We start from the raw sequence: 12,786 nt of genomic DNA, 5'->3' as shown, positions 1-12,786 counted from the left end.
ACAGGAGAGTGAGCTTGCACCGTGAGCGAGAGAGTGGAGAAATCGGCAGCTAAATTGAAAAGCTTAATAAACATCTCTTTACTGTGTGTGCGTGTGTGTGTGTGTGTTTGCACACGCCAAACCCAGGTCCAGATGTTTAGGGGGCTCCGCCTCATGCAGTGGAAGCTGTTGGAACGTTCTAGAATTAGCCCTAGCGTCAGTGGGCCGGGCTGTGACAACACATTAAAGGATTGGACTGACTGTCGGGTGTGGGGTGGGAAGAGGGCTTAAATATATCTGCAACTGGCTTGTGTGTGTGTGTGTGTTTTAGAGGAGTTCTGTTAGTCAAACTGCCCCCAGGCATCAGTCATTGAGTCGTGAAGCATCCGGCCAGTGGACTGTGGAACATGAGTGTGTGTGTGTGTGTGTGTTTGGTTACGTGGGTACGAACGCACGCGTCTCTGTGACAGAGAGAAAAATAGTAAGTGATCGTTTCAGATTGTGTAGGGTAGTTGTGCCTGGGTTTGAGTGTGTGTGTGTGTGTGTGTGTATTTGCTCCCCCCTTCTCCAGACAGAGCACTGTGGCCTCAGTCTTGCGTATGTCTTTCTCCAGACCAGAGCCTGCTGCTGTGATAACTTCCTGACAGGATGGAGGACAGTTTATTAACCTGACAGGACTGTACCCCCCCCCCCCCAGCTACACCCCCCCTTCCCCTCCCCAACAGCCTGTAATACTGCTGTTGAACTCAACTGGACCTACCTTCCTCCTGTCCTGACACACGACACACACCAACCCAACTGTGCTGTGGGTATGGAAGGAAGGAAATGCATGCGCGCGCGCTGAATGATGTCAACGACTGAAATGATGTGTCAGGAAACGATTCTGGACTTCAGAGTCCATTGAGCGTGTTCAATGAGTCGTGTTGACTTCAGTACCGGCACTCTGTGGGTCTCTGATGTGTCTTGAGTTCACGCTGGACACACACACACACACACACACACTCGGTACATCTCCACAGGAACGCTCTGATCTCGGCCCCCCTTCTGTGTGAGAAGCTCCATACTTCCACAAGCCACACTCCGAACCCCTCAGAGTTGTCCCCGCTCACAGGCTCTGTTCCTGGGGTTCCAGCCCTGCCAGATCCCCCTGAACGGCACCATGTGGTGCCCTGCAGTTCTGCCTCATCTGCTGTTTGACAACACGAGGGAGAGAGAGAGAGAAGGGCTCGAGAAGTTAGACGGAGAGAGTGACATACCAATGTGCCGTGCGCGCGTGTGTGTGTGTGTGTGCGCGTGTGTGTGTAATCCTGTCATTCCAGTGTGTTTGAACCGCAGAGACAAATGCCAGAGTCCAGCCAATGTCAGCTGCTTATCCTCACAAGCTCTGACCTCCCCATGTTTCTCTCTCTCTCCCTTTCTCTCTTTCTCTCTCTGTGTATATGGTGTGTGTGTGCGTGTGTACAGTTGGTGGGGGGTGAGGGGATGTGGGAGAGAAGGAAGGGAGTGAACGGATTAAGAGAGGAGAAAGAGGCCAGGAGTGAGTGTGTGTGTGTGTGTGTGTCTGGCTGGCTATGTGTTTCTATATACAGTGTTTGTGCATGTGTGTGAGTCTGTCTGTCAGGTTGTGAGTGTCTGTCTGTCTGTCTGTCAGGGTGTGTGTCAGGGTGTGTGTGTCTGTCAGGGTGTGTTGGTATGTGTGCTTCTCTATCAGTGTGTGTACGTGTGTGTTTGTGTCTATCAGGGTGTGTGTGTATGTCTTTCAGGGTGGGTGTATGTATCTATCAGAGTGTGTGTGTGTGTATCTATCAGGGTGTATGTCAGGATGTGTGTGTGTCAGCTCTGGCTCCTCTCTAATGAGAACCCCTCTCTGAGGACCACAGCTCTGGCCTGTTTGGAGACCTGTCAGAGATAAGCGGTCTGGAACTGGGACTAAACTAGCCAACTTGACAATGGGGGAAGAGAGAAAGATAGAGGAAAGGGGAGAAAGACGGAGGAAGGGAGAAAAATGGAAGACAAGGCACAGGAGGCAGAGAGAGAGAGAGAGAGAGAGAGAGAGAGAGAGAGAGAGAGAGAGAGAGAGAGAGAGAGAGAGGGAGAGGGAGAGGGAGAGGGAGAGGAGAGGGAGAGGGAGAGGGAGAGGGAGAGGGAGAGGGAGAGGGAGGGAGAGGGAGAGGGAGAGGGAGAGGGAGAGGGAGAGGGAGAGGGAGAGGGAGAGGGAGAGGAGAGGAGAGGAGAGGGAGAGGGAGAGGGAGAGGGAGAGGGAGAGGGAGAGGGAGAGGGAGAGGGAGAGGGGAGAGAGAGGAGTCCAGTAAAGAGTCCCTGTATCAGAAGCCAGACCACCCTGCATGGTCAGACCCTAACCCCCACATCACAGCCTAGAGCCACTGCACTAATTGGGGGGATTGTTTGTAAAACGTCTCATCTAAAAGCTGTCTACAGATTTGTGATTGGGGCTTTTTTGTGTCCACTAATCTGTTTGGCAGTCCTTTATCTCTGACTACAGCTTCAAATAGATCAGTTATATGGTTGGATAGAGACAGACTTTAACCCTGTCCTATGCTGTAGTTAGGCTTGGTTGTGTTAAATGGAGGGGACTTACCTGTGAAGAAAGTCTGAGGCATCATGGGAAATGTAGTGTGAAGTGGACAGCCTAGCAGTCTGTACCAATCTCCCATTTCAGGAGACTGACCATATTTGTCTATCTAGTTCACCTTTGTTCTAAATACCTTTTGTTGTCAATTGGATAAGGTTTAGTAAAAAATATAATTTGATATACAGAAAACACCAATTATAGTGGTTGTGTTAAGCGAGGTTCTGACCTGTAAGTTTGTCTTCCTCCAGCCATCAGAAACATTTTTTAGCTATATGTGCATGTGTGTACAGTGTAGGATGGTGCTCAGCACCTGTTAACACCTCACATCACACATCATATCTCAACTGTCCTCTGTCTTAGCTTTGTCTCCTGTTAATCTTGCTGTAGTAGATTATAATAATAATGCACTACTCACACACACACACACACACACACAAAACACAACCCTTATGAAGACAGTTGAGGGGGATGTCAAAGCCGATAATAAAGATAGTCTGTGATCTCTGTGGGTGTGGGTTTGTATGAGTTAAAGACTGATTGTTGGAGGACATCTTTTTATGATTCTAGGACATCTTTGTCATTAAATTATTTGAGGAATCTATTTGTTTAGGCAGAATCTTTTGAAACATGTAGACTTTGAAGTATATTAAGAAAGTCTCTTCAGAGTGTGTGTGTCTAATATGAGAGAGAGAGGGAGTGTATAGCTGACTGTTGGTCATGAGTGAATGTGTAGTTGACTGACCTGTTGAGTGTGTTTTGTAATGTTAAATATGTGGATTATCTAAAACAACTTAACCACACCGACCGAAGCAGTGAGAGAAAGCAAGAGTTTGTGCTCTTCAGAGCATTTCCAACTTGAACAGAACTAGTGTGAACCTGAAACACAACTGTGTGTTTGTACATCATCCCTGAATACAAGCACCATGTTAGGATCTCATGTTGGAGGTTTTCTAAAAGAAATAAACATTCTCATAGGTGATTCGTGCTTTTCACTGATTGTGGTAGTGTACAAAATTAAAGATTGAATGTGGTTTTATATACATTTATTGCATTTTAGCTTATTTTATTTAATTCATTCACTGGTACATTTATGTGACATATCATTGCCTTATTTGATAAAACGTATTATTGCTGGATTCTGGACAGTATTTCCTTGTTTAAGATTATTATTTACCTGATTTTTGCCTTAATTTGATACAGACAGTGAAAGAGTGACAGAAAAGGTAGTAAGAAAGAGAGAAAAGCAGGAAATGTCCCAGGCTGGACTCAAACCCCAGTCACTGAGTCAGACCTTAGTCTGTGAGACACACTCTACCCAGTGAGCCACCAGGGGAGCACTGCCTCTGTTTACAGAGTTTTTATAAATGTTTGAAAATCTAAATGACTTTGTCTCCAACATACCCACAACTGTTTTGTTCAGATTAATATTTTGTAATAACATTTTCTATTGAACTCCAGCATTGCCACATCTTCGTTTTTCACTGTGTGACCGGAGTGATGATCAGAGGAACAGAGTTTTTACCTCCATCATTCAGACAGGGACATAAGAGTGGATAGAGTTTCTCAGTGAAGGTGCAGCCAGTGAAAGAGTAGATATGAGACCTGGCCTCCACATCATAAAAGGAGACCAGACCCTCCTCATAGTCCACAAACACCCCCACCTTCTGGGGCTTCTGTCTCAGGGAGAGGAGGACACGGGGGTCAGCCAGAGCCTTGTACTGATCTCCATTCCTCAGCCATACAGTCCAGTATCCATCCTCAGGACTCGATGTGATCTTCCCCTTCCTGTTGATGGACTCTCTGGCCACTCCCAGAACCCACTCAGTCTTCCCCTCAACCTGCACCTCATATTAGAACCTCCCTGAGGAGAAGCCCTGCTTTCCCAGGACAGAGACAGAACAATCAAACCTCTCTGGGTTGTCAGGGAGATCCTGCTTCATGTCTCCATGTCTCACTTGTTTCCCATCCTCAGACAGGAAGAGATGAGGATGTGCTGTATCAGGGTCCAGAGTCACATCCACTGCATACTGCTGAATCCTCTTCAGCTTGACTCCAGGCAGCTTCTACATCTCTTTATTGAGTGTCTCCTCCAGCTGAGACACAGCTCTCCTCACTGCCCCCACACTCAGACCACTGTGGACACTGATCTCAGACCAGTCCTTGGTGTGTGGAGGGGTGCTCAGGTATGGGAAGCTCTGGAGCAGGTGGAGGTGGTCCTCAGTGTGTGAGAGCTGCTCCAGCTCAGTGCTTCTCCTCTTCAGCTCAGTGATCTCCTGCTCCAGATCTTCAATCAACCCTTCAGCCTGTTTCTCTGCTGCTTTCTGCTTCTCCTCAATCACCTCAATGAGCTCAGCTTGGCTTCTCTCAATGGAGCGCACCAGAGATTTGAAGACATGAACACTGTCTGATATCTCTCTTTCTGCATCTCTCTTGCTGGTCTCTACTGAGAGTTTGATCTCCTGAACCTTCTCCAGTCTCTCCTGGATCATCTGCTGCATGTCTCCCTCTGTCTTCTTCATCTGAGTCTTCCTCTCTTCAAACTCTTCCTCTAGAGGAACAGTGTCATGGGTCTCGTGGTCTTTCTCAGTGCAGAACCGACAAACACACATCAGGTCAGTCCTACAGAACAGCTCCAGGGGTCTCTCATGCTTCTGACACATCCTGTCCTCCAGGTTCTCCACAGGGTCGATCAGCTTGTGTTTCTTCCAGGCTGCAACTCTCTGATGAGGCTCCAGGTGAGTCTCACAGTAAGAGGCCAGACACACCAGACAGGACTTCAGAGCCTTGAGCTTGGTACCTGTACAGATGTCACATGACACTTCAGGTTTAGTAGGACGCAGGTCTAAACTGATGGTAGCTTTCAGTGGCTCTGACTTCCTGAACTGAGCAGCCATCTCAGAGATGAAAGTGTTGACACGAAGATCTGGTCTCTTATCAAAGTTCTCTTTGCACATGGGACATTGACACAGGTCACTGTTGTCCCAGTACTTGCTGATACAGGCCTTGCAGAAGTTGTGTCCACATGGAATAGTGACAGGATCAGTGAACACATCCAGACAGATAGAACATAGGAACTGATCTTCAGACAGGAGACTGCTGCAGGAAGCCATTTCTAGAATAATATTTAGAATAACAGTTAAATTATGATTCTTGTGAACCAATGAACAAAACAATAATGGTATATTGTTTAAAATGTACGTTCATTAAAGAAGCAATAGCATAGACAGCAATAGTATGAAATACTGCATATAGGAGAGCATAGTTCTATAGTCTTTCGAACGTCAGAGTCAAGCGACAGTCTGTATTTTATTAGCCACATCATCATTGGATACACCTGATTGATTCTCTGTTCTCACCTGTTGGTACTAATGTTGTTTTCTATGATCTCTGTGTATAAAATAACAATCTCTACCTAAACAAAGTAGAGCGTGTTTCCTGAGTTTAGAATCACTTTAGTTTCATTTCAGGGAAATATTGATAAGAGGCTCCTCCCCTCCCAGTCCTAAACAAAGTTAACCCTTTTATGACTGCATTTTATCTAGCAAGTTGGTTGAACAGGAGGGCTTTTATTACTACAAAGCTAATGCAAATAAGATATTTCAGCTGGTCCCTCTATTTAAGTTTCTAACACAAAACCTGCTCATTGATAGAAGAGCTAAATAGCAGAGAGCAATAGAATTATACTGGGACATTCTTAATATCATTAGGATCTAACTGCTTGCTGAAACCTACAGTAACCGTATAGAAGACTGTAAACCCCAGCAGCACTTATCCATGGTGATCAGGACTAAGGTGTAGGATTCCTGTCCAGGAGTAACACCTCATGCTGGGGAACACTGGAGAAATCCTGGCAGGACAGGAAAAAGAGATAGAAGAAATGACCCTGACATCAACACAACTAAAATATACTTTACTTAGTTCTCTGTACTGATGAATGAAATATTTTACTAGAGATTGCTTGAAAGAAAAAGATAATGAAAACTGAGAGCAAGAGAAGGGAACAATGAAATGTGTCAATGTGTGTGTGCCTGTGTTTGTATATGTGTACACCACTCATAGACAACTGGAGAGTCATCTATATGTACAGACAACTGTAAATGTGTAGATCTAGGGGGACATCTAGTGGTGAATACATAACATGACAAGTAACCTCTACTGAGTGTTGGATTGTTCTCTAGACTGACTGAATGAATTGAGTTTGACCGTGGTCTCTGTGTGTTCCAGAATTACACAGTAACCTCAGTGTCTTGACCCTTCACCTTTGACCTCTGCTACCCTGACCCCAGCAGTAAGGACAGGGCATGGCACATCAACACCGGCTCGTTGACTGAACTCCTGCTGAAGGTGTGTGCTCTCCCCCTCCCCCTCTCTCTCTGACCTCAGCACCACTCAGCATGACCCCAGCCTCCTACCCTGCAGCCCATAGGGAACACAGAACACCAGCTGGCTCTCAATGGACCTTCTCATTAGGTAGCTCCTGGTTGTGTTTCTACTGTATGTGTGTACATGACAGTGTGTGTTTGTATAACTGCAGTCCCTAATGTTAGACCCCAAGTGTCTTGCTATTGTTATTGTTAATAAATATATCTGCTGAAAGTGGGTATTATTGTGCTGTCTGCAAATCATTTCAAAATGGTCTGAGATCAGTCTAAACTCTGTAAGTGCTTTAAATCCTTGTATATTTGTATGTGTGTAGGTGTATGTGTATGTGTGTGTGTGTGTATATGTCTGTCTGTGTGTGTGTGTGTGTGTGTATGTATGTGTGCAGGGTGAGATCCTCATCAAGGTGCTGCAGAGTGAGGAGTATGAGCAGAGACTAGACTGTCATGGTCCTGGTCATCCTCAGCACCATTGATACTATACTGACTGTCATGGAGGACCATAAAGAGGTGACACATCAGCAGGTGTAGTTCCCTCCTCTCTCTCCTGATACTGGAGCTGCTTGTTCGTTCTCTCTCCCTTGCCAAGCAAGAGACAATGTTCCTTTGCCTCAGGTTTTAATATTAGTGTATTTACTACTGTAAATAACAGGTGTATTATTACCGTATTTGAATAAACGCCGCCCTCGAATAAACGCCGCACCAAAAAAATCTGAAAACGGTTATTTAATTGGTTAAATTCAACCCCAGTATTTATTCCACATGTAGGCTACATAACTTTCTGCACAGCTTTCTGTTTGAAAGCTAACGTGTATGAACGTTTAGGCATGCTGCTTCAGATTTCTACACAATGTAGAACACTTGTATTTGAGACAGTTGTACTACCAACCCACACCTAATTGATAGCCAATGAGAAAGGGAGTTGCCGCACTCAGAGACAAACAAAGAATAGACTGTGGAAGGAGGTCAGCGGTAGTAAATGAAACCTACGTTTTTAGCGGCATGATTAATTTGTCACAATGCCAGCAACGAAGTTGTATATGGCTGCACTGCAACTACAATTCACGAAATCTCTCTTACTAATTAAACGCCGCCCTCGAATAAACACCGCCCTCGAATAAACGCAGCACCAAAAATTATTATTTAATTATTTAATAAACGCCGCAGCGTTTATTCAAAGAAATACGGAACCTACCACCTTCTTGGACACTGGAGTTAGACTATCTTACACTGACCTCTGACCTTATGATGAACCTAGAGTGAAGGACAATACCAGATGTGAAGAACACATGTATCCCAGTTTAAGAGGTGTGTTACACAAGCAGAGGATATGTTTCATAAAGGCAAAACTAACTTAATCTGATGATAATGATTACAGTAACATATGACGGATACACATTCAGACACAATATGGTGGATGCATAAAAAATCATAAAGCAACCTATCTTTGTACTGTGTGTTAAGTGTTTGTTGTGTGTAGCTTTTGAAGACATATTAGATATTACCCAGTTGCTGTGAAAGTACCAAGTCAATGAAGTGAATCGCCAAGCACAAGTTCAACATATTTATTATGAATGTATAAGGTGCAGGTGTCTGATACACTCAAGTTGAGCATCTCAGAACACTGGACCAAGAATACAGGAAATCAAGGGAGTTAAAAAGTATGACAATATGGGAGTATACATGACGATTATCATAGCCTTCACAAGTACAGCAAAAGAACACAGCATGCTAGATAGCTTTTGTTTAGGTCTTTAGATAGGGCTCCTAGAAATGGCCTTGACGCTCCTCCTATTTTCCTAGTTCAAAGTTGCATGGCATTATACTCTTTGGTAATATTGTGACCTCTGACCTACACTAGTGTCACAGGCATTTCCTCCCACCTCAAAAATAACTAACTTATGGCTATGCAGGCATAAGCAAACAGCATAATCAGTTTATCAATGATACAAGCAACATAATTCATAGACAGGCATATTTCTCTCCAGGACATTACCAAGGGTTATGTTCTTATGAGCTTAATATAGCAGGGTATAGATCAAACATTATTATATTGAGAGCATTACAAACAGTATAAAAGTCATAAAGTAATCATTATCTTTAATTATTGTTAACTGATCAGTGATTAGTGACAACCTCTTCACTATTTATGGAACATATTCATGCAATTTTGCTAGACATGAAGCTGTACTGAGGTACAAGCCCCTCATTAATCATCACTTTATTTTCTCCCAAGTTTGCTGGTGTACAACACAATGCAATATTTACATTTTACATTTATTCATTTAGCAGACGCTTTTATCCAAAGCGACTTCCAAGAGAGAGCTTGACAAAGTGCATAAGTCACTGATCATAACAACAAGATAGCCACAAAACATTGCGAGTAGCCAAAACATGAAGCACACATTGTGAACAACCAAAATAAGTGCCAAAGGGAAGAACCATAAGAGCATGTAGTTAAACCAGTTACAATTATACAACATGAACTGCTATAAGTGCAAGTGTACCTGTGAAAAAAAAACAAAAAAAAAAACAAGCAACAATAACAAAAACAATATATCACAGCGATATATCTCAACCTCTCTGGGTTGTCAGGGAGATCCTGCTTCATGTCTCCATGTCTCACTTGTTTCCCATCCTCAGACAGGAAGAGATGAGGATGTGCTGTATCAGGGTCCAGAGTCACATCCACTGCATACTGCTGAATCCTCTTCAGCTTGACTCCAGGCAGCTTCTACATCTCTTTATTGAGTGTCTCCTCCAGCTGAGACACAGCTCTCCTCACTGCCCCCACACTCAGACCACTGTGGACACTGATCTCAGACCAGTCCTTGGTGTGTGGAGGGGTGCTCAGGTATGGGAAGCTCTGGAGCAGGTGGAGGTGGTCCTCAGTGTGTGAGAGCTGCTCCAGCTCAGTGCTTCTCCTCTTCAGCTCAGTGATCTCCTGCTCCAGATCTTCAATCAACCCTTCAGCCTGTTTCTCTGCTGCTTTCTGCTTCTCCTCAATCACCTCAATGAGCTCAGCTTGGCTTCTCTCAATGGAGCGCACCAGAGATTTGAAGACATGAACACTGTCTGATATCTCTCTTTCTGCATCTCTCTTGCTGGTCTCTACTGAGAGTTTGATCTCCTGAACCTTCTCCAGTCTCTCCTGGATCATCTGCTGCATGTCTCCCTCTGTCTTCTTCATCTGAGTCTTCCTCTCTTCAAACTCTTCCTCTAGAGGAACAGTGTCATGGGTCTCGTGGTCTTTCTCAGTGCAGAACCGACAAACACACATCAGGTCAGTCCTACAGAACAGCTCCAGGGGTCTCTCATGCTTCTGACACATCCTGTCCTCCAGGTTCTCCACAGGGTCGATCAGCTTGTGTTTCTTCCAGGCTGCAACTCTCTGATGAGGCTCCAGGTGAGTCTCACAGTAAGAGGCCAGACACACCAGACAGGACTTCAGAGCCTTGAGCTTGGTACCTGTACAGATGTCACATGACACTTCAGGTTTAGTAGGACGCAGGTCTAAACTGATGGTAGCTTTCAGTGGCTCTGACTTCCTGAACTGAGCAGCCATCTCAGAGATGAAAGTGTTGACACGAAGATCTGGTCTCTTATCAAAGTTCTCTTTGCACATGGGACATTGACACAGGTCACTGTTGTCCCAGTACTTGCTGATACAGGCCTTGCAGAAGTTGTGTCCACATGGAATAGTGACAGGATCAGTGAACACATCCAGACAGATAGAACATAGGAACTGATCTTCAGACAGGAGACTGCTGCAGGAAGCCATTTCTAGAATAATATTTAGAATAACAGTTAAATTATGATTCTTGTGAACCAATGAACAAAACAATAATGGTATATTGTTTAAAATGTACGTTCATTAAAGAAGCAATAGCATAGACAGCAATAGTATGAAATACTGCATATAGGAGAGCATAGTTCTATAGTCTTTCGAACGTCAGAGTCAAGCGACAGTCTGTATTTTATTAGCCACATCATCATTGGATACACCTGATTGATTCTCTGTTCTCACCTGTTGGTACTAATGTTGTTTTCTATGATCTCTGTGTATAAAATAACAATCTCTACCTAAACAAAGTAGAGCGTGTTTCCTGAGTTTAGAATCACTTTAGTTTCATTTCAGGGAAATATTGATAAGAGGCTCCTCCCCTCCCAGTCCTAAACAAAGTTAACCCTTTTATGACTGCATTTTATCTAGCAAGTTGGTTGAACAGGAGGGCTTTTATTACTACAAAGCTAATGCAAATAAGATATTTCAGCTGGTCCCTCTATTTAAGTTTCTAACACAAAACCTGCTCATTGATAGAAGAGCTAAATAGCAGAGAGCAATAGAATTATACTGGGACATTCTTAATATCATTAGGATCTAACTGCTTGCTGAAACCTACAGTAACCGTATAGAAGACTGTAAACCCCAGCAGCACTTATCCATGGTGATCAGGACTAAGGTGTAGGATTCCTGTCCAGGAGTAACACCTCATGCTGGGGAACACTGGAGAAATCCTGGCAGGACAGGAAAAAGAGATAGAAGAAATGACCCTGACATCAACACAACTAAAATATACTTTACTTAGTTCTCTGTACTGATGAATGAAATATTTTACTAGAGATTGCTTGAAAGAAAAAGATAATGAAAACTGAGAGCAAGAGAAGGGAACAATGAAATGTGTCAATGTGTGTGTGCCTGTGTTTGTATATGTGTACACCACTCATAGACAACTGGAGAGTCATCTATATGTACAGACAACTGTAAATGTGTAGATCTAGGGGGACATCTAGTGGTGAATACATAACATGACAAGTAACCTCTACTGAGTGTTGGATTGTTCTCTAGACTGACTGAATGAATTGAGTTTGACCGTGGTCTCTGTGTGTTCCAGAATTACACAGTAACCTCAGTGTCTTGACCCTTCACCTTTGACCTCTGCTACCCTGACCCCAGCAGTAAGGACAGGGCATGGCACATCAACACCGGCTCGTTGACTGAACTCCTGCTGAAGGTGTGTGCTCTCCCCCTCCCCCTCTCTCTCTGACCTCAGCACCACTCAGCATGACCCCAGCCTCCTACCCTGCAGCCCATAGGGAACACAGAACACCAGCTGGCTCTCAATGGACCTTCTCATTAGGTAGCTCCTGGTTGTGTTTCTACTGTATGTGTGTACATGACAGTGTGTGTTTGTATAACTGCAGTCCCTAATGTTAGACCCCAAGTGTCTTGCTATTGTTATTGTTAATAAATATATCTGCTGAAAGTGGGTATTATTGTGCTGTCTGCAAATCATTTCAAAATGGTCTGAGATCAGTCTAAACTCTGTAAGTGCTTTAAATCCTTGTATATTTGTATGTGTGTAGGTGTATGTGTATGTGTGTGTGTGTGTATATGTCTGTCTGTGTGTGTGTGTGTGTGTGTATGTATGTGTGCAGGGTGAGATCCTCATCAAGGTGCTGCAGAGTGAGGAGTATGAGCAGAGACTAGACTGTCATGGTCCTGGTCATCCTCAGCACCATTGATACTATACTGACTGTCATGGAGGACCATAAAGAGGTGACACATCAGCAGGTGTAGTTCCCTCCTCTCTCTCCTGATACTGGAGCTGCTTGTTCGTTCTCTCTCCCTTGCCAAGCAAGAGACAATGTTCCTTTGCCTCAGGTTTTAATATTAGTGTATTTACTACTGTAAATAACAGGTGTATTATTACCGTATTTGAATAAACGCCGCCCTCGAATAAACGCCGCACCAAAAAAATCTGAAAACGGTTATTTAATTGGTTAAATTCAACCCCAGTATTTATTCCACATGTAGGCTACATAACTTTCTGC

At 44.1% G+C, this 12,786-nt stretch overlaps 1 protein-coding gene and 1 pseudogene across 1 annotated transcript; both read right to left on the bottom strand.

Moving 5' to 3' along the window:
• Nucleotides 1-3,738: 3,738 nt before the first annotated feature.
• LOC134037925 (E3 ubiquitin-protein ligase TRIM69-like) lies at nucleotides 3,739-6,032 on the bottom strand (annotated as a pseudogene).
• A 2,469-nt stretch (nucleotides 6,033-8,501) lies between these two features.
• LOC134037935 (E3 ubiquitin-protein ligase TRIM47-like) lies at nucleotides 8,502-11,067 on the bottom strand. Its single transcript, XM_062483505.1, has 2 exons — nucleotides 10,979-11,067; nucleotides 8,502-10,734 (listed from the first exon to the last, which is right to left on the bottom strand). The coding sequence occupies exon 2, from the start codon at nucleotides 10,730-10,732 to the stop codon at nucleotides 9,686-9,688; it is 1,047 nt and encodes a 348-aa protein (XP_062339489.1). The 5' UTR covers nucleotides 10,733-10,734; nucleotides 10,979-11,067; the 3' UTR covers nucleotides 8,502-9,685.
• Nucleotides 11,068-12,786: the final 1,719 nt, after the last annotated feature.

This window comes from Osmerus eperlanus, chromosome 17 (genome assembly GCF_963692335.1).
Source record: "Osmerus eperlanus chromosome 17, fOsmEpe2.1, whole genome shotgun sequence".
Taxonomy (NCBI): domain Eukaryota; kingdom Metazoa; phylum Chordata; class Actinopteri; order Osmeriformes; family Osmeridae; genus Osmerus; species Osmerus eperlanus.
This window is presented reverse-complemented; position numbering and strand designations above follow the sequence as displayed.